We start from the raw sequence: 21,849 nt of genomic DNA, 5'->3' as shown, positions 1-21,849 counted from the left end.
CAAGTGGAAGAGGGAGAAGGTGGGGAACTTTGAGGGCAAAAATGTTGACAGCTATGCCATACAGGTTGCAAAATAACTGGGAAAATATTTTTGAAGTACCACTAGAGTGAGAGCACCGCCAGCATTCAAAAGTGACCAAAACATCAGCCAGGAAGCATAGGAACTGAGAAGTGGTGTGGTCACCACCTGCAGAATCACTCCTTTTTTGGGGGTGTCTTGCTAATTGCCTATAATTTCCACCTTTTGTCTATTCCATTTGCACAACAGCATGTGAAATTTATTGTCAATCAGTGTTGCTTCCTAAGTGGACAGTTTGATTTCATAGAAGTGTGATTGACTTGGAGTTACATTGTGTTGTTTAAGTGTTCCCTTTATTTTTTTGAGCAGTGTATATAGAGCATAAAACAATCTCAGCTCTGCAGATTTTGCCACGAAGAGACAATCACTAGATAATTTATTCTGGTATTGCCCTAATTTTATTCTGGTATGTAGCGCATTTCTGGTTACAGGTTCAGGAATGGCTAAAAAGCAAAACATTCATTTAAAATTAACCATACAAATAGCAGTGTTGGGCGATTTGGAAAGCCATAGTCAATCAACAATATAATAATACTAGTAGCAAAGGTTATCTTTATGTCACAATATGTGGATACTATGCAATTAGAAAGGTTCAAAATACATGTAAAACAGCAGTTAGAAAAATATATGGCACGTGGAAACCAAATGAGCGGTGTCTACAATGGTAGGGGCTGAGAGTAGCTGAAGGGTGGGATTAAGGAGCTCACGATCGGTAATATTTGTCAAGGGAATGCTGTATATAAAAGTGCCAGGTGTGTAAAATGTATCTATATGTAACAAAAAAGCTATAAAACAACTCACCTAGTGGCTTTGGAGTTTCATTTCCATTCCCCTAAAGGTGGGGGCGGGCTCCACCTGTGCAGTTTGGCGTTGGGCCTGGCTGCCATCATGGGATGCAAAGCTGCAGGGGTGACCAGGACCGTTGGGATCGACCTCAACCCAGACAAGTTTTAGGTGGCCAAGAAGTTCAGAGTCACTGAGCTGGTGAAACCCAGCAAGCCTATCAGATCACAGCAATCCTATCCAGGAGGTTCTGGTTGAGATGACTGATGGACTGGATTAGTCTGGAGTATGTGGGCAATGAGGTGAATTTCACCTTTACTGACCACTCCTTTGAGTGTTTGGGGAGTGAATTACTATTTTGTTGACAATATTGAGGAAGTAGAGCACAGTGCTTTTCTCAATTTTATTGAATTATAAAAAGTGGTTCAAATCTTAATTGCAGCAAATGTTCTCTGTTACACCCAATGGTTAGAGTGGCACCATAGCAAGGTGACGGTTGTCTAAGTGACACACTGTGTTCGAGGGTGGCCATGGAGGGGTGGCAGCAGCTGGGCAAGAGATTTCCACTTGCCCATTCCAGCTGGTGACAGGACGCACCTTGACTGGAACTGCTTGGATGTGACTGGGATGGGTCTAATGATGTTACAGTTAGAGCCAATAGCTCTGTGTAGTTGGCAACCCACATTATCCAATTAATCAGTTTTCCAGCATTTTCTGGGATGTGGTCTTTGATTAGATTGAGGTCACACTTCGCATCTGCTTTCCACAGGACATAAAACTGTGGCGAGTTTTCCTAAACTGGTCAGTGAGTACATGAACAAGAAGCTGGATGAGTTTGTGACCCATACACTGCCCTTTGAGCAGTTCAGAAGGCTTCGGTTTAATGCATGCTGGGAAATGGTAAGGCATTGCAGAAGAAATCACATTAAAGTCAGCTTTCCATTTAGTATGTTTCCACAAGGTTATAAATTGGAAATCCTTACCATACTTTCCCCCTTCTTACTTTGCAGTATTTGTGTTGTCATGAAATTCTAGGAAAGGAATTTCACTCCTTATTTATCAATTTGAATTTAATACAATAAATCAAAGAATTGTCTTACTGGTCAATTTCATTTGAACCTCGTCGCCAGGCTAATTACGCATAGCATTGGGAGTAAGAATCTTGTCTAATGAATGAGATGAATTGCATTTGCAGAGTCAGATTGCCATAATGTGCACATTATGGGAAGTACAATAAAAGAAAAACAAATGCAGAACTACCAGCTAATGTAAAACAATTAATACTTCAAATGATTACTATTTTAATACAGTATTCTGGAATCAGGTATTAACTCACAGGTCTGTGGTAAACCCAAACTTCTGCTGCAATAGAGCCTTTGGCATTTATACAGTCCTCACACTCAAAACAAAACAAAAACATACACAACAGCTGCTTATCACTCCATCATAGAAGAAATAAAAAGGTGGCAGAGAAACTGTGGAAAGACTGAAAATGGAGACTCAAGACTGTTGCTCGCACCAGTAAATCGACAGCATACCAAGGTAAATAGCAATTGACTGGACTGAGGAATAACGGATATATGCTGCCTGGACATTAGCCAGCATGCTCATTCTTAATTCACAAAAATTAAGGCTCAACGCACTGCACCAGGACAAGTCCAATCCAGACCCCAGGGTTCGTAGCACTGCCAACTTCAATCCCGATTCAAACCAGACCAGGGGATGCCAGGTCAGGGATTCACGTCAATCTATTAAACATTACTAAACTAGTTCACTCCCAGAGAAAAGAAAAAAACCAGCAGTGCTGCAGACCTCAGGGCCCAGATTTGAATAGACCTGGACTACACACCTTAGCAGAAAACTACAGGTGAGCTGAACAGCTCCCCTTCCCTGGCCACATCTGGCCGGTCAATAGGAGCACGGCTGCCTTGCTATCAATTAAGCAATACAGTAAGGTAGCACATGTCTAAAAGTCATGGGGTCAAACTAAAGCCTGATCCCTTCCATGCCTCTTCCGTTATACACATCAACAGAATCCAAGCTAACAATCAAGGTAAGAATTCAACCTGCAACTGCGCTAAGCCACATTTCATGAAAACACTTCCCTTATTTGTCCTTTTTATCTCCTGATGAGACATTTCTTTTTTTAAAACAGCCTAGATAAAAAATCCACACAGTTGATATCAAATGTATTCAAGTACTTTCCGTTCATTTTGGAGAAGGACAGTAAATTCGTTGAACAGTGAGAGCTGCGCCACGGCAGGCGGGCGGGTCGGGCCTCCAGGGGGTGTGGTGCCTCAGGTTAGATGTGTGTGTGTGTGTGTGATACGACGGGGGTGCAAAAGAGAACGCATCCCGTGAGACAGTCCCTTTGTTGCTGTTCCCCCCCAGTTTAGATTTGGTTCAGGAAGTGGGGACGTCCGTTGTCATCCAGCCGGCGCGTCAGAATGTCACAGCCCGTCTCAGTCACCAGGAGGGTGTGCTCAAACTGGGCCGAACGCTTCCCGTCCCGGGTCACTGCTGTCCAACCATCAGGCCACGTCTCATCCTGCCAACCACCTATGCAGAACACACACAGGTATATAATTACCAACCATTAGACACAAAATTACACCCCAAATCTGCAGTCATGTCTCAGATGGCCCTTACCTTCACAGATCATGGGCTCGATGGTGAATACATGGCCGGGCTTAATCACTCCGACTGCTTTGTTTTCTGCAAAGGAAAGAGTAAACCCACTGCTTTATACATCTTACCCCAAATCACCGTTGGGGATTAATAAAGTAGGCTACTATGTTATCTGAGAATAGGATGTCAATTTCACAAGCTTATTGGTGTAAGGAGAGGAAGTAGGGCCGGAACAATACCAGTATCTCTATATTTTTTCCATGGCAAAAATTGAGAAAAAAAGCAGACTCAACTCGTCGGTCCTTTAAAAACCTGCTGTATGTAAAATAGTGTGCTGTAGCTTGGAAAATAAATATGACTAAATAAATGACAATTGTTTCCAACATTAGGGCTGTTTTACTAATCAAGTTACATCTGCTTTGTGTTGTTTCCTTGCCATGATACTAATGAGTATCGCAATACAGGTATCATCCCAGCCCTAAGTAGTAGTGTTACGCACTGGCATAGTGTGGCACGTTAGGAGCAGTGTGGAACAGTTTGTGGATGCCGTGGCCACAGTAGCTCCGCACCACAGAGAAGCCGTTTGCCTGGGCATGTTTCTGGATGATGTTACCAAGCTCCCTGTAGCGGATACCTGGCTTCACTAGAAAAGGGTGAGAAAAAAAACAAAGTGGCAATTAGCAGTTGAAACAAAGCATTCTCCCCACCCGTTTCAGTAAAAAGCTGAGGGATGGGGCTGGAGAAAAGTTACCTCTCAAATTCATAGACAGAACTGTGGATGCAAGGACTGACCATCCATGATATCAAAATGATAGTTAACCACATTGAGGCTATATAGGTGTTTGTTTACAAACATTGGAGTAAAACATACTTATATTTTGGGTTAAGGATGGGGTACGGCAGTTGAACTAAGCTCATGAGGCATTTATAAGTTATATTCTTCAAGAATCAAAGGGGTACATATCATTCATTTATGAGTCCCAAAATGGATGTAGCAACAGCTGACTGCCCCTTTAACTTTGAGATAGTGACCTAATTGCTGAAGAAATCAACATCATCTGGCATCAGGTAAGAGATCCTACCGGAGTCGATGGCTTGCATAAGGCATTCGAAGGTGGTCTGGACAAGTTTTTTTGCCCCTTCATCTGCCTCCCCAACGAAGAAGGTCTCGTTGAGGTCTCCGTGAAAACCATTGTGGTACACAGTAATATCCACTGCAAAGGAGGGGGGAAAGAGATGCAGAACATTAGCAGAAATATATGCACGCTAGGGAGCAAAATGGCAAAGCTGAACGCTAATGAGACCATTTGTCTTGTCTAACCATGCTGTAAGTCAGGTTTTTGGCTGCGTCTCCGATTGGATATGGCTCTTCAGAAGAGACTTAGCAGAAATATATAGGACAAAGGCTACATTTTGGCTGAAGTCCTATAGACTGTTGCTGAATACTAAATCAAATAATTTCTCTTGTCAAACCATGCTGTGAGCAAGAAGTCTACAGCAGTCTGTCGAATGGGAACAGCCCATTCTCTATGTGCATCTCAATAGTCTAAAGTGGCCGTCTCTAGTTAAATCCCATTATACTCAATGATCTGATAACAGCACATCCATTAGGTGAAAGCATATGAAGGATGCCAACTAGGGATTTGCTGTTTACCTGCCCAGTCCATTCACATCAGTAAAGACTAAGGGAGTGAGATGAAGAAGCCACTTTAGACTATGGAGATTCCTCCCGGGAAGCCTACCGTTGAGGATATCCCCATCCACCAGAGGTCTCCTGTCTGGGATGCCGTGGCAGATGACCTCGTTGACTGATGTGCAGCAGGACTTGGGGAAGTTATAGTAGTTGAGAGGGGAGGGGTAACAGTTTCTGGCTGTGCAGGCCTGGAGGAAGAAAGAAAAACGTAATTACACATCAACAATCAAGATGAGGGAGAGAGGAGAATAGAGTGAGAAAGGAAGAGAATGAGGGGATAGGAGAAGGGGAAGGGGAAAAGGAGGCCAGGGTCTTTACCAGATGCACAGTGTAGTCAATCTCCTCCGTGGTCATGCCAGGTTTTACCATCAGGGCGGCGATGTCAAGCACCTCTCGGGCCAGCTACAAAAAGACAAATGTCTTACCATTTCAAACTGTTTTTAGAGCTATGTTAATAACTGCAACGGAGAAAAGTGACAAAACAATTGAATAATTTACCTTACACACAACTGTCATGCCTTCTATGTCTTCGGCAGAAAGGATCTTGATCTGTGAAGTGCCCTTCAAAGACTGCTCCGACTCAGACATGCCTTTAAAAAAAGCAAACAGAATTGACATACCGGCTTTGTTTTATCACCATTCCATCCATACACCAAACTCACCCTGATCAGCATTCCATCAAACTGAGTCAAAGAAAGTCACTAAGACTTTCACTTGAAACTGACTGCTCAAACATAACTACATAGTGTCATTACACTCCAAAGCACACGCACACAGCTACTATGTCAACCTCCTTGCTATTAACATAGAAAAGAGTTGAATGTAGAGTACTGACCATAGTACTACCTTCATCATCACATCCTTCTAATGGTAGCCTACATCTAGGATGAAAAAGTGTCCCTAGCTTTACTTAGAAGCCCACATCAGAATATATTCATTTAATTAAAGTAGACACCAAACGTCTTCACCTAACCTGGCTATATTAAAAGAAAATAAATGAACACCACGAGGATGTGGTCCTACACAAGTCGACCAAGAGGCATGACAATGTTGCTCTGCAGACCTCCTGAAGCCATTCTCTGAATTCTGCAGAGTCCAAATGAACCTCTACCCCCTATATTAGACACACCTGTAGAGCTGAAAGGATCCCCGTCTTCCAGCTGTGTGGAATTCTCTATATTATTTACTCCTGTGCAAATATACACTGCTCAAAAAAATAAAGGGAACACTTAAACAACACAATGTAACTCCAAGTCAATCACACTTCTGTGAAATCAAACTGTCCACTTAGGAAGCAACACTGATTGACAATAAATTTCACATGCTGTTGTGCAAATGGAATAGACAAAAGGTGGAAATTATAGGCAATTAGCAAGACACCCCCAAAAAAGGAATGGTGCAGCAGGTGGTGACCACAGACCACTTCTCAGTTCCTATGCTTCCTGGCTGATGTTTTGGTCACTTTTGAATGCTGGCGGTGCTTTCACTCTAGTGGTAGCATGAGACGGAGTCTACAACCCACACAAGTGGCTCAGGTAGTGCAGTTCATTCAGGATGGCACATCAATGCGAGCTGTGGCAAAAAAAGTTTGCTGTGTCTATCAGCGTAGTGTCCAGAGCATGGAGGCGCTACCAGGAGACAGGCCAGTACATCAGGAGATGTGGAGGAGGCCGTAGGAGGGCAACAACCCAGCAGCAGGACCGTTACCTCCGCCTTTGTGCAAGGAGGTGCACTGCCAGAGCACTGCAAAATGACCTCCAGCAGGCCACAAATGTGCATGTGTCTGCTCAAACGGTCAGAAACAGACTCCATGAGGGTGGTATGAGGGCCCGACGTCCACAGGTGGGGGTTGTGCTTACAGCCCAACACCGTGCAGGACGTTTAGCATTTGCCAGAGAACACCAAAATTGGCAAATTCGCCACTGGCGCCCTGTGCTCTTCACAGGTGAAAGCAGGTTCACACTGAGCACACGTGACAGAGTCTGGAGACGCCGTGGAGAACGTTCTGCTGCCTGCAACATCCTCCAGCATGACCGGTTTGGCGGTGGGTCAGTCATGGTGTGGGGTGGCATTTCTTTGTGGGGCCGCACAGCCCTCCATGTGCTCGCCAGAGGTAGCCTGACTGCCATTATGTACCGAGATGAGATCCTCAGACCCCTTGTGAGACCATATGCTGACACATGCACATTTGTGGCCTGCTGGAGGTCATTTTGCAGGGCTCTGGCAGTGCACATCCTTGCACAAAGGCGGAGGTAACGGTCCTGCTGCTGGGTTGTTGCCCTCCTACGGCCTCCTCCACGTCTCCTGATGTACTGGCCTGTCTCCTGGTAGCGCCTCCATGCTCTGGACACTACGCTGACAGACACAGCAAACCTTTTTGCCACAGCTCGCATTGATGTGCCATCCTGGATGAACTGCACTACCTGAGCCACTTGTGTGGGTTGTAGACTCCGTCTCATGCTACCACTAGAGTGAAAGCACCGCCAGCATTCAAAAGTGACCAAAACATCAGCCAGGAAGCATAGGAACTGAGAAGTGGTCTGTGGTCAGCACCTGCAGAACCATTCCTTTATTGGGGGTGTCTTACTAATTGCCTATAATTTCCACCTTTTGTCTATTCCATTTGCACAACAGCATGTGAAATTTATTGTCAATCAGTGTTGCTTCCTAAGTGGACAGTTTGATTTCACAGAAGTGTGATTGACTTGGAGTTACATTGTGTTGTTTAAGTGTTCCCTTTATTTTTTTGAGCAGTGTATAATAGCTACATAATTCTGTGCTATGGGGGCCTTGTATTGATATACTGTTATTATGGTTGAGCCACATGGTTTAATAGACTTTATTGGAATGAAAATGACATTCTTATTGTACAGTTCTTATCTGTCATGAGATCACAAAACCAAAAACGATGTTTACATACAATGTGTAGACCACAGCATTAATATGCACTTCATAATCAGTGTAGGCAACATCACTGACGCATGGGCCACAACCACAGTCAGTTTATCAACCACTTAGACGACATGACTACTGTACCACATCCACATCACCACGATAAAATACAAACCATAGCTTTACTACAGCAACAAAGGATGAATGAAAAGGCCATGCAAAAATGTTGGGCCATGCTCTAGTTTCCTGCCAGGTGTTCACCAATTGAGACATACGAAAGAAACAAAATAGTTACACAATAAGAGAGCGACTGTGTGTGGTCATGTGCCGCACATATGTAAACAGACAACTGGGCGTGGGATGAGGGTGTTGGAGTAGGACATACCTGCCATAAGACCCACTTCTGCGGCTGAAGTGATGAGTAGAAGAGCTTCAGACACCAACCTCAATCACACTTCCGCTCAAACACTCACAAGCGCTTGCATACATAGCCACACGCAAACAAAGTGGGAATGATTGTGGTATCAACCAAGACGAATAAGCTTCTTTCAGAGGGTAGCAAATGTATACAGGAATGTTCTGCCATTTAAGTTTGTCCACAGAAGGTAAAAATGTATTCTAGGGTAAAGTTTACTAGTCTAATGCACTGGAGGTGGAGTCAATTTCATCTCAGTTTAGTAAATTAAGGAATAATTTCTTAATAAAAAAGTTCAAGTGATATCGACCCAAATCTTGTTAAGAGACTAGCAAATAGTCAGATGGTACCTGCTACAAATATCTACAACAGCCATTTAACTCGGGGATTAAAGCAAAAATAAATCCCATGAGAAACTTAAATCAATCTCAGATTGATTGTCCGGGGCCAAATTAACCTACCCTTTAATTAGGGAAAGATGGGAATTTTGTACATGCACTGAAACGGCGAGTTGCCCTTTTAAATACGCCATTGTCCCCTTTGAGCTCTGTCGTGTAGTGATGGGTATTGTGTTTTTTCTGTGACATGGTTCATTGGGCTCCGTTCACCAAAGAGCTGTTCATTTGGCTCACAAACGGTTCTTCGTTCATTAATGCTTAGAAACTGACCTAACAATTAAGTAACTTTTAAAACCTAAAATGTTGCTTACCATTATGCCAGATCATGAAAAAAATTCTAAAAAGTTAAAAAAAATGAAATACCTGATCAAATTATATGGCCTGCAATGTGGTGTCAGCAACACCCATGCATGTCAGTAAACGGCATAAAGTTTAAAAGCAAAAATAAAAAAATGAGAACGTTTGGGAATATATATTTCGCAGAACAGACATGCTTCTGTATTAGGCGGTGTCATCTCCAAACCAGCGCCCCTGCCCACCCCCGGATATGTTTTATTGCAGATCTACACTGATCTCAAAAAAGACCTCTCCTGAATACATATGATGGAAATCCCTGACAAACCTTTAACCCCCGCCTCTATAACCTACACAGATGAATTCATCCTGTTAACCTGTTCGCATAGATATTGTGTGCGCAACACTTGCATTCCAGTTAAACAATGGGCTGTTTGTTCTCTGAACCAACATAAAAAGCCTAGGGGTAGATCAACTATGCTATTGAGCAAACAATCTCCCTAGCCAGGTTCGCAATGTGTAGACTAGACTCAGGACAACAGGAATAGATTGGATGCCATTAACAATTAAACAGCACTGTGGCAGACTTGCCAGACTGTCTAGTGATCAATGCTGGGCAAGAACAGCAAAGCACATTGACAGTTAAACATTCAAATATATCCAGATGTGCTGCTTATGGTTATATTATTTTACCCAGCCAATATGTATTAGGACCAGAATTTTCTAATTTAGAAAAGTGGAACAGCAGAAAAAGAGGTTACGTTCTAATTTTGCCAAGACAGCAGTATAGAGAACATCAGAACAGGGGGAGTGACTCATGTGAAATGGGTTACTTTGATGGGGGCCACAATTTGAACGCATCATGTGGCTCGCGGTTCTGCGTACCCACATCCATACATGTAGTCAACTGATTTTTACAATCAACCCATTTGTGCAGTTAAACCACAACTCAATGCATTATACCAGTAGCATTCAAAATCCTTGACATTGGATACAAATACCACAATAAGAAGTTCTATACGTATTTACTGTTTTATAAAGTCAGTGGTCTTTATAAAAAAAGTGGTCAAGATAAGTCGTATAAAATGTTCACATTCAACGAATAAAAAACCCCGGATTTCAATATAAATTAATTGGTATTTGAGTTAATTTCAAAACAGAGAAGGGCAACAGATCAGTGCAGCCCTCACTACTTCCATTGAGTATTAAGGCTGTATTAAACAACTAAAAATGTCAATATCTGCCTTTGAGATTTCTTTAGCCTAACAAAATACACAGTAAAATAAATGGAGATTTGTTTGACAAATTTTTAAGAACTAATAGCCTTCTACAAAAAAACAGAACTAATGGAGCCTAATAACCAGAACATGTGGAATTGTTGTCACCAATGCTCATAATAAGTGAAGACAGATAAATGACGCATCCTGTAGCTGTCAATACATGCGGCAGGTATATTTATGGTAAGCTACTGTAATGCTCTCTATGCAGCTAATTCTCCCAATAAGTGCAGGCTTAAGTAAAACTACTTCAACACTAGTTCAAGTAGTTTGTTGTTGGTATCTGTACTTTATTTTCTTTAGGAATGTAGTGACGTAAAAATTGTCAAACAAATAATTTACTCCATATATTTTCCTTGACACCAAAAAGTACTTGTTACATTTTGAATGCTTAGCAGAACAGGAAGATGGTCCAATTCACGCACTTATCATGAGAACATCCCTGGTCATCCCAACAGCATCTGACCTGGCGGACTCACTAAACACAAATGCTTACATTTGTAAATGATGGTGTTGGTGTGCCCCTGGCTATCTGTAAATTAAAAAAACAGGAAAATCGTGCTGTCGGGGTTACTTAATTTACAGAATTAAATTATTTTACTTTTGATACTTAACCAAATATATGTAGACTTTTACTTCAGTCATTTTCTATTAACGGGTCTTTACTCAAGTACGACAACTGGGTAAATTTTCCACCACTGATTATAGCCTGCCCTACATATCCCATAATGGTACAGAAAACATACTCCTCAAAAGGGAAAAAATGTGAGGGTTAGGTTACAGAAATAAGTGCAACCAGCAGCAACAACCTCTTTTAAAATGTGACACTTGTGTTCTCTCATGTGCATGCACAAGGGAGGGATGGTTATACAAACCACACGCATGAGATGGAAGTGTTTGAGTCTGTTTCTCTTTAGATTTAAGATTGTGGAAAAGCTGCTCCTACAAATGGGCTCCCAAAAATGCTGGCCAGTAAAAGTGCAAATTCTCTCAAGCGTGGGAAACTGAACTCTGGCAACAGTTCCCAAAACTCAATCCCCCTCTCGTTCCGTTTTGATTGAAAGAAGGTGTCGGCCTGCAACTCTCAAAGCTCAATTTGCAATTCGGTGGGCTGTTCATTCACAACAGAGGAGATTGGATCAGTGAACAGATGGATGCGAGGCTGCATATCGTGGAAGTCTTGAAAGCGATCTTTGAATTGCTCCTGTAATGTTGTGATGTCAGCTGTGTACCAGCTGAAGGGGACGGTGTTCTCGCATTCAGAGATGTGTGGGAAAGTGGGACAGATTCAGCAGGTCTAATGACAGGTGGTCGTTGAACAGTTCAAGTTTGCGCTGAAACCCATTCACAAAGGCGTAAAGAGCTACCACAGTCTGATTTCGTCCATGTGTTAGCAGTTGGTTATTCTTTAATAACACAGACCCCAAAGCAAATCAGGGGGACGAAAATAGGTTTATTCAAAGCAGACAAATCATGCTTGGAAGTAGATGGTAGATGTTCATGCTCCCCTGTCTTCAGTGGTTCTCTCCTGTGGTTCTCTCCACAGAACAAAGGGACAGGATGTAGTTTTATAACACAGCCCTAGCCTGTGGTTGACCAATTAGAATTCCTTGCAAGAAAACTGGGCCAATGGCCAAATAACAAATATCCCATTTCAGGTTGGACCAATAAGAACGTGCCACACGTAGCTATAAGTTCAGGACTGACATTCCTACCAGATGTTGAACTGAAAACCAACCATTTCCATTGATAATTCCCTATTGACCGTTAGTACTCGATTTACTTTTAGTACTTTGACCTCTCGTCCTCTGCGTTGTGTATTTATCTTCAAAATATTCTTACACCTTCAGATGCTGGGTTATGTCAGTAAGAAAGGCCAGATCGGAGAGAAAGCTGATATCCCTAAATTCACAAAAAACACTCGTATCCACACTGATGCTCCCCTCCAAAAACAGAGGACTCTGTGAGCAATGAAAATAACCTCTCCAGGAATTTACCGCAGCTCATCCATCATATCCCTGTGAAGTTGAAGATCACCATACGCAGCAGACATCAGAGGGAGGCCATAAACTTCGATGTTTGACAGCTCTGTTCGCTCCTCGGATCAAGTTGGTAACTTGTCACAACATCCATGACTGAAGTTAAGCTTCTTTCCACAGAGCTTCCTACAATTATAAAATAAGCACAATTTGACTGCAAACATAAGCTACATCCACACAGACATGTAAAAAAAAACAAAAAACTTAGTGACGTTTGTAATTTCTTTTATTTATACACCGGAAAAATATGAAATGCAACTATTTCAAAAGATTTTACTGAGCTACAGTTCATAAGGAAATCCATCAATTGAAATAAATTCATTAGGCCCTAATATATGGATTTCACAATAAAGATACGCATCTGTTGGTCACAGATACCTTACAAAAAAAGTAGGGGCTTGGATCAGAAAACCAGTCTCTGGTTTGACCACCACTTGCATCATGCAGCGCGACATCTTTCACATAGTTGATCAGGCAATTGATTGTGGCCTGTGGAATGTTGTTCCACTTCTCTTCAATGGATGTGCGAAGTTGCTGGATATGGGAGTGAACTGGAACGCGCTGTCGTACACGTCGATCCAGAGCATTCCAAACATGCTCAACGGGTAACATGTCTGGTGAGTATGCAGGCCATAGAATAGGAAAATGTTCAGCTTCCAGGAATTGTGTACAGATCCTTGTGACATGGGGCCATGCATTATTATGCTGAAACATGAGGTAATGGCGTCGGATGAATGTCACAACAATGAGCCTCAAGATCTCGCCACAGTATCTCTGTGCATTCAAATAGCCATCTATAAAATGCAATTGCGTTCGTTGTCCGTAGCTTATGCCCGCCCATACCATAAACACACCATGGGGCACTCTGTAACCGTTAAATCAGAAAACTGCACAACGCCATACACGTGCTGTGGTTGAGGCCGATTGGACGTACTGCCAAATTCTCTAAAAATGGAGGCAGCTTATGGTAGAGAAATTAACATTACAGTCTCTGGCAACAGCTCTGGTGGACATTCCTGCAGTCAGCATACCAATTGCACCCTCCCTCAACTTGACATCTGTGGCATTGTGTTGACAAAATTGCACATTTTAGAGAGGCCGTTTAATACCCCCAGCACAAGTTGCACCTGTGTAATAATCATACTGTTTAATCAGCTTCTTGATATGCCATGCCGCTCAGGTGGATGGATTATCAGGGCAAAGGGGAAATGCTCACTAACAGGGATGTAAACAAATCTGGGCTCTTTTATTTCAGCTCATGAAACCAACACTTTACATGTTGCGTTTATATTTTTGTTCAGTGTATTATGTGATATTAAAGCCGAGTATAGCCTATGAATTTATGAAAACATAAATTGGTCTTACTTGGTGAATGACGCAGTACAGTGCAGTCCACACCACTCTGGTGCAGCAATCCTGCAAATCCAGTGGGTTATCCTTGCTTTGAAGGTGCCCCATCAGTCACAACAGCAGAAAAGTTGTAAAAACCACTGAAAACCGTGACAAAGTCCTTGACTCCAGTGAAAACGTCAGTTCCCCTTGTGGTAGCATGCAAAGGGATTAATTTCAAAAGTTTGTGAAGGTCAAATACACTGTAAATAGCACAAGTATAGATCAGTAACTGACTGATATCGGTCACATCAGTACTCCCATACAACACAAGGGAAAAGGAGCAAAATGTCAGAAAGTGGAGTCACAATTCAACAGCTCAGACACGACACGTATGTGGCAGAGGACTCCAGACAATCACGGATTATTAACGGGAAAACTAGCCACGTCACGGACACCAATGTTTTGCTCCAGGACAAGCTAAACACCTGGTCCGTGTCGAGGGAAACACTGCCGCCGATGGGGGCCACCGCCTCTACCATTGACCGTGAGCTCTCGTTCTCCGTGGCCGATGTAAGTAAGACATTTAAAGGTGTTAACCCTCGCAAGGTCCAGACGGCATCCCTAGCCACATCCGTAGAGCATGCGCAGACCAGCTGGCTAGAGTGTTTACAGACATACAGTGCATTCAGAAAGTATTCTGACTCCTTGACTTTTTCCACATTACAGCCTTATTCTTAAATGGATGAAATTGTCCCCCCCTCCCCCTCAATCTACACCCAATATCCCATATTGACAAAGCAAAAATTGGTTTAGACATCTTTGCAAATGTATTCAAAATAAAAAAAACTCACATTTACATACGTATTCAGACCCTTTACTCAGTACTTTCTTGAAGTACCATTGGAAGCGATTACAGCCTCGAGTCTTTGGTGATACTAAAAGCTTGGCACACCTGTATTTGGTGAGTTTCTTCCATTCTTCTCTTCAGATCCTCTCAAGCTCTGTCGAGTTGGAGCGTCGATGGACAGCTATTTTTAGGTCTCTCCAGAGATATTTGATCGGGTTCATGTCGGGGCTCTGTCTGGGCCACTGAAGGATATTCAGAGACCTGTCCCAAAGCCACTCCTGCGTTGTCTTGGCTGTGTGCTTAGGGTCGCTGTCCTGTTGGAAGGTGAACCTTCGCCCCAGTCAGATCCTGCGCGCTTTGGAGCAGGTTTTAATCAACAATCTTTCTGTACTTTGCTCCATTCATCTTTCTCTCAGTCCTGACTAGTCTCACAGTCCCTCCCGCTGAAAAACATAACCACAGCATGCTGCCACCACCATGCTTCACTGTAGGGATGGTGCCAGGTTTCCTCCAGACATGACGCCTGGCGTTCAGCCCAAAGAGTTCAATCTTGGTGTCATCAGACTAGAGAATTTTGTTTCTCATGGTCTGAGAGTCTTTAGGTGAATTTTGGCAAACTCCAAGCAGGTAGTCTTGTGTTTTTTACTGAAGAGTGGCTTCTCTCTGGCCACTCTAGTATAAAGGCCTGATTGGTGGAGTGCTGCAGAGATGGTTGTCCTTCTGGAAGGTTCTCCCATCTCCACAGAGGAACTCTGGAGCTCTGCCAGAGTGACCAACGGTTTCTTGGACACCTCGCTGACCAATGCCCTTCTCCCCCGATTGTTCAGTTTGGCCGGGTGGCCAGCTCTAGGAAGAGTCTTGGTGGATCCAAACGTCTTCTATTTAAGAATGATGGAGGCCACTGTTCTTCGGGACCTTCAATGCTGCAGAAATGTTTTGGTGCCGTTGACCTCATGGTTTGGTTTTTGCTCTGACATGCACTGTCAACTTATATAGACAGGTGTGTGCCCTTCCAAATCATGTCCAAACAATTGAATTTACCATAGGCGGAATCCAATCAAGTTGTAGAAACATTTTAAGGACAATCAATGAAAACAGGATGCACCTGAGCTCAGTTTCAATTGACATAGGGTATTGTGTGTAGATTGAAGAGTGGGGAAAATATTATTTTATCAATTTTAGGATAAGGCTGTAATGTAACAAAATGTTTTTAAAAATACAAGGGATCTGAATACCTTATAAATACACTGTATTCAATCTCTCCCTATCCCAGTCTGTTGTCCCCACTTGCTTCAAGATGTCCACCATTGTTCCTGTCCACCATTGTTCCTGTACCCAAGAAGGCAAAGATCACTGAACTACATGACTATGGCTCTGTATAACTCACTTGTCATGAAGCGCTTTGAGAGGCTAGTAAAGGATCATATCACCTCCACCTTACCAGACACTCTAGACCCATTGCAATTTGCATACCACCCTAATAGAGCCAAGGACTACGCAATCACCATCACATTGCCCTATCCCATCTGGACAAGAGGGATACCTATGTAAGAATGTTGTTCATTGACTACAGCTCAACCTATAGTACCCTTCAAGCTCATCATTAGGCCCTGGGTCTGAAGCACGCCCCGTGCAACTGGTTCCTGGACTTCCTGACAGGCCACCCCCCCAGGTGGTGAAGGTAAGCAACAACACCTCCACTACACTCATCTTCAACACAGGGGCCCCACAAGGGTGCGTGCTCACTGTTCACCCATGACTGGGTGGCCACGCACATCGCCAACTCAATCCTCAATTTTGCAGACACAGTGCTAGGTCTGATTACCAACAACGACGAGAGACTACAGGGAGGTGGTGAGGGCCCTGATGGAGAGGTGCCAGGAAACTATCCTCCCTCAACAAAACTTCAGGAGACAGTAGAGGGAGCACATCCCCATCTACATGGCCGCAGTGAAGGTGAAAAGCTTCAACTTCCTTGGCGTACACATCACTGACAATCTGAAATGGTCCACACAGAAAGTATGGTGAAGGCAGCGCAACAGTGCCTCTTCAACCTCAGGGGGCTGAAGAAATTCAGCTTGGCCCCTAAGTCCCCCATTAACTTCTACAGATGCACAATTAAGAAAATCCTGTCGGGCTGCATCACTGTCTGGTACATCAACTGCACCAAACGCAACCGCAGGGCTCTCCAGCGGGTGATGCGGTCTGCCCAACGCATCACCGGGGTCACAACCCCTGCCCTCCAGGTCATCTACAGCACCCGGTGTCACAGGAATGCCAAGAAAATCATCAAGGACTTCAGCTACCCAAGCCACTGTCTACTCACCCCGCTAACATAGAAAAGGCGATGTCAGTACAGGTGCATCAAAGCTGGGACAGAGACTGAAAAACAGCTTCTATCTCCAGGCCATCAGATGTTTAAATAGTCACCACTAGCTGGTATCCTGCCCTGAACTTTAGTGACTGTCACGAGCAAGTTACCAAAAGGTTACTGTACCTTAGACACTGCTGCACTATGTACATAGTCATGGATCCCTGGTCAATTGAATAATGTTTACATACTGTTTTACCCACTTCATATGTATATACTGTATTCTAGTCAAGACCTATCCTATTTAACCATTGCTGTACATACAGTATATTTGGAAAGTATTGTTACGTTACAGCCTTATTCTAAAATGAATTAAATTGTTGTAAAAAAAAAGTAAAAGTAAACATTGCTAATATTACATTGCCCCCCCTCCCCTCCATTTGTTTTGTACACTGCTGCTACTTGCTGTTTAATATCTATGCATAGTCACTTCAACCCTACCTACATGTACAAATTACCTATAACCTGTACCCCCGCACACTTCCTCGGTACCGGTACCCCCTGTATATAGCCTCGTTATTGTTATGTTACTTTAGTTTATTTTATTTGGTCAATATTTTCCTAACTCTTCATGAACTGCACTGTTGGTTAAGGGCTTGTATAAGTAAGCATTTCATGGCAAGGTCTACACTTGTTGCATTCGGAGCATGTGATAGTTTGATTTGAAATACGACGGTAAAGTTAAAGTAGCCTATTGTTAGCTGACATGGGCTAATTGAGTGACTGTCAGTGACTGACATAAGATAAAAACGGCTAATTCCCAAGACAATTTTGAAATTGCACCTTGTGTATTCTACTATAAGTCTCAAGAGTTAGTTGAGACCTCGAATGCGTTCGAAGTGAACATACATTTTTGTAAAAATACATTTTTTGTCATTTCTCCACAGGCCACCAGTTGCCCATCCCTGACATGTAACATGGTTAGTGCTGGCTAGCTTATTGGTCAAATCGATGTTATCCAGTAGCTGGCCCGTATCAACATCCTAATCAGATTCATATTCCAATCATGCTCATGTCTTTCTATCCAAGTTTGCATGGTTACCGAGCAACATTAGGTGTTTTACCAGGATAATTTGGTCATGGAGGAAAATGTTCAAGCCACTTGCCATCCAGAGAAAGTGAACTGGAATTCAGTGTGAGTGTGCACTGGCTACTACTTACTCTCAGACTCTGCAGCTTCAGTAGAGAACTACACAGGTGTTGTAACATCATTCTAAATTAAAATTACTTGTTGCATCTTTAGAAGGGTTGTGGGATCATTGGCAAATTGATGCATGGGATTCGCCTCAAGCCATGTTCGAACATTGAAAATCTGTAGCAAAATGGAGCCATTTAATACATAGAAATAGAATGAATCAAACAGCCAAATCATTGATTTGGATGGGGAATCCCACTCTATTCATTCAAATTCTATGCATTTATCCCATCCGATAGCTGAAATTCAGATAACTTTTGAGAAACTGGGCTCTGATGATCACGAACAACGGACATTACATTCTCACTCGTGTCCCGGCGTGCCATTTGGATGAATGTGCCATGAGTGGAGAGACTAACCATGGCTACCTGGTGGCTGATCAGCAGTCAGGTGACAGTTACCTTATGGAGTGAATCCTCACCATTGAGGTTACCATGGCTACATAATGAATGATCAGCTTTAGTGGAATCTATGGCTGGGGCAGAAACCCATTTTCTATGAATGATGTCACCTGATGTTAAACATAGAAACAGTATACATTTCTCAGATAAAGTGTCATGTTTCAATATCAACAAAATTCACGACAAAGAATACTAGCCTTGAGAAGATTTTCAAATGGACAGCAAAGAATTTCTTAAAAGTTCAAAGCAACTGGAGGCAGTCTAGGAGGAGTAGCGTTACCTAGTGGATGGTCGGCATAGTCAGGTCTTTCGATGTTACCGGGGACATGCCTCATGGGAGTCTACATGGGGAACCAATGACAGGTGAGATTGATTACATGGAGCTCACAGAAGGAACCAACAAGACGAGAGTTGAGACATGATTACACAGCTCCCAGGGGCTGATGAATAAACTTTACACAAAGCTTGTGTGGCTTATGTCTATTAAATCATGTTGTGTTGACATATGTTGGACTACTATGTAGTCAAGAAAAAAAATCTCCTACATAAAAGCTCTTATCAGCACATTAGCCCAATTTAGAAATGTACCAGAAAGGTGGCCTTACGAGTGGGTAGTGAGGGCGTAGTCTGCCCGTGTAGCGGTAGCCAGGCCATGGGTCTGTGTTGGTGTCGTTCTCCACGCAGTTCTTTGCCTCATCCTGGTTCTTATCCTCCTCTGCAAAAAGAGAATGTAATATGGGACATCTGATTTGACAACATTTTGAAAGATCAGACTACTCTTGGGCAAGCTTATCCTATGAGGGCCCAGTGTGGGTGCAGTTTTTTCTTCCAGCCAAGCAGTAAAATGCCCAAGTCGACTAAACAATTGCTTTTTTTTTTTTTTTACATTGATAAATTGAATCCGGTGTGTTGCTGCCTGGCTGAGGGGGAAGCCTGTACCCCAACCAGATATCACAGATTGTCCACCCCTGCTATAATGGTTGGTACGTATTACAATGTCAAAGTCCATTTTGAATGGCTTCACCATTGCTCTATTTCAACATCAAAATTAGAGGATGGAAAAATGTGGGCATTTATGCAGGCTTTCACATATTCTATGCCTTCAGATGATAGGTCATGTAGGAATGGGAACAATGACAAAGCCCATGAAGCAACATTGTGATCTGTTTGAAAAATTATTTGGAAGTGAGTTGGTCTGTGATAGGATATTGCTAACGAGGCTACGTACTTGCTTTTTTGTGCATCTGCTTGTGAGTAGCCCAGCTCCCTTTGAAGCACTCCTGAATGAGGGGACAAAGAGAGAGATATATCCATATGAGACTGCACATCAGGGGTGTGCGACCTCAAATCATCAATAGCAGCAGTATCTCCTGGCTGTTTGTTTCTCAATGGCAGAAATTGCAGAATCAATTCCTCTAAACTTCTGTGGACTGGGATTTGTGCTTTCCTGCTCAATATTATACAAAGGCAGGGGGAGAGAGACCAATGGGCTCTGAATTGCACACATGCTACATAAACCACTTAACAGTTTATTTCAAGACTAGGTCAATGGCCAGTTGACCATGACTAACATCTCTGCTACTCAGTTAATGGATTTTTTGACCAGTGACCACTAGAACAGTGAGAGCAGCAGGAAAAAAATATCCCACCAACCGGCTGGTTTCATGGATAGAGGCTCTGACAGAGTTGCCTGCACAGATCAAAGCAGATCTGCCCACCTCCCCATCAGTCTCTGCCAAAACTGAATCTAGGCCTACACTGCCAGACTGTGATAAGCTTTAAACTAATTGCACTGCCTTTTACCTTTAATGACACACAGCTAAACCACAGACAGATGGGTTAGTTATAAATATGTTTGGTTAAACTGAAACTGGGGCCTACATTCTTCTTTCCTTGATTCCATGGCAATTTCAATGATTGACATTTCAAACAAACAAGCCACAGGTGGGTTACTACAGCCAGGCCAGGAGTAGAGAAATCAAATGAATTAGCATGGCTACATCAATTTGTAGAAAGCATGCTTCATGCACAGTTTAATTTAATTCATTGCAATAACCAATGCCAATGGGTAAACTAGGCTAACTACCCAACAAGTTTGCTAGACTTCACAAAGTTGATGCTGTGTAACAAACACCGCGTTAGCAAATGAGTTAGCTAACGTTAGTAGCTAACTAGCAGTTAACTAGTTAGAATACACAAACTACAATAAACTAAACAAGCATTTTTCATACGGGAGGATAGTGTTAGCTATTGGCTTCAAATAAAGTTCCTAGCTAATGTGTTTGCAAACCATTGCATTTTAGCTAGGGTTTTAAGCAGAAAATGCTTGTAGTTAGTTAACTACTGTAGCTAACTAGCATCATATGTTAGGCTACTTAAAGGGGTGTGAGGAAACTCAATTAGGGCAACTATGTCAGCGCTAGCTACCTCGTGATGAAGGATACTGGGCCGCTGTGTGTATCATGTCAGACCCTTTCAAACTGAATGAATTAGAAAACGAATGCTACCTGAGAGCAAAAGTATGAGCCTTGGATCCCGAGCTTGATACAGGTTGGACATTGAAGTTTGGCCTTGCTGCTACAGCCTTCTGTTTCGCATTCCCGTGTCTCGATAGCCGCCATGCCTGCCCGCAGTCTAGAGGGGTGGAGACTGGGAGGAGTGGACGGTCTGTCGGATGGAGAAAACCTCGCCAGCGGGAGATATGTGTCCCTTTTGCAGGGACATCACCGGATAGAAATTCCAATATGGCTGCCAACGCAATGCCATATATGGACATGTGTGTGTGACTTCCAAACTCAGTTGCTCTACTCGCATGTATCCTCTGTTAACGTTTTTTGCCTTTAGCTTGCGACACAGCCGTCAAGACATCGTGGATGAGATCACTGGATCACCGGAAATGGGGATAAATATATATATATTTTAAAGCTCATCTGAATGCGATGCTCACAAGTAATGTTCATAAAACGATCAGCTAGCTAGTAAACTAGCTTGGTTAGCTAACGTTAGTTTAGCTAGCTACAAATAGAAAGATGAGAGATGGGTAATGGCGCATATTTAAGGCGTTAAACGGGAAAAATAGTGTTAGAAGTGGTTTTATATTATATATACCTCCTCCATTGTCCATATATTCCCACACACACACACACCAAATGATTGGGATAACCTGGTTTGGTTCCATCTAGATGTAGTCGCTCACCTCTCTTTCT

At 42.9% G+C, this 21,849-nt stretch overlaps 1 protein-coding gene across 2 annotated transcripts; it reads right to left on the bottom strand.

Annotated features, from left to right (window-relative positions):
- Positions 1–1,691: 1,691 nt before the first annotated feature.
- Positions 1,692–21,367, bottom strand: metap1 (methionyl aminopeptidase 1). Of its 2 annotated transcripts, XM_055863422.1 has the most exons (12): positions 21,151–21,367; positions 19,872–19,923; positions 19,249–19,358; positions 18,924–18,984; positions 8,460–8,483; positions 5,681–5,772; positions 5,501–5,584; positions 5,232–5,370; positions 4,572–4,703; positions 3,989–4,132; positions 3,511–3,576; positions 1,692–3,420 (listed from the first exon to the last, which is right to left on the bottom strand). In XM_055863422.1, exons 1-12 carry the CDS (start codon positions 21,262–21,264, stop codon positions 3,254–3,256), a joined length of 1,185 nt encoding a protein of 394 aa, XP_055719397.1. In that variant the 5' UTR covers positions 21,265–21,367; the 3' UTR covers positions 1,692–3,253. The 2 variants fall into 2 exon arrangements, with proteins under 2 accessions (XP_055719397.1, XP_055719398.1); XM_055863423.1 differs by lacking the exon at positions 8,460–8,483.
- Between the last annotated feature and the right edge of the window lie 482 nt (positions 21,368–21,849).

This window comes from Salvelinus fontinalis, chromosome 15 (genome assembly GCF_029448725.1).
Source record: "Salvelinus fontinalis isolate EN_2023a chromosome 15, ASM2944872v1, whole genome shotgun sequence".
NCBI classification, from domain to species: domain Eukaryota; kingdom Metazoa; phylum Chordata; class Actinopteri; order Salmoniformes; family Salmonidae; genus Salvelinus; species Salvelinus fontinalis.
The sequence above is the reverse complement of the archived record's forward strand: the minus strand, read 5'-3'. Positions and strand labels throughout refer to the sequence as shown.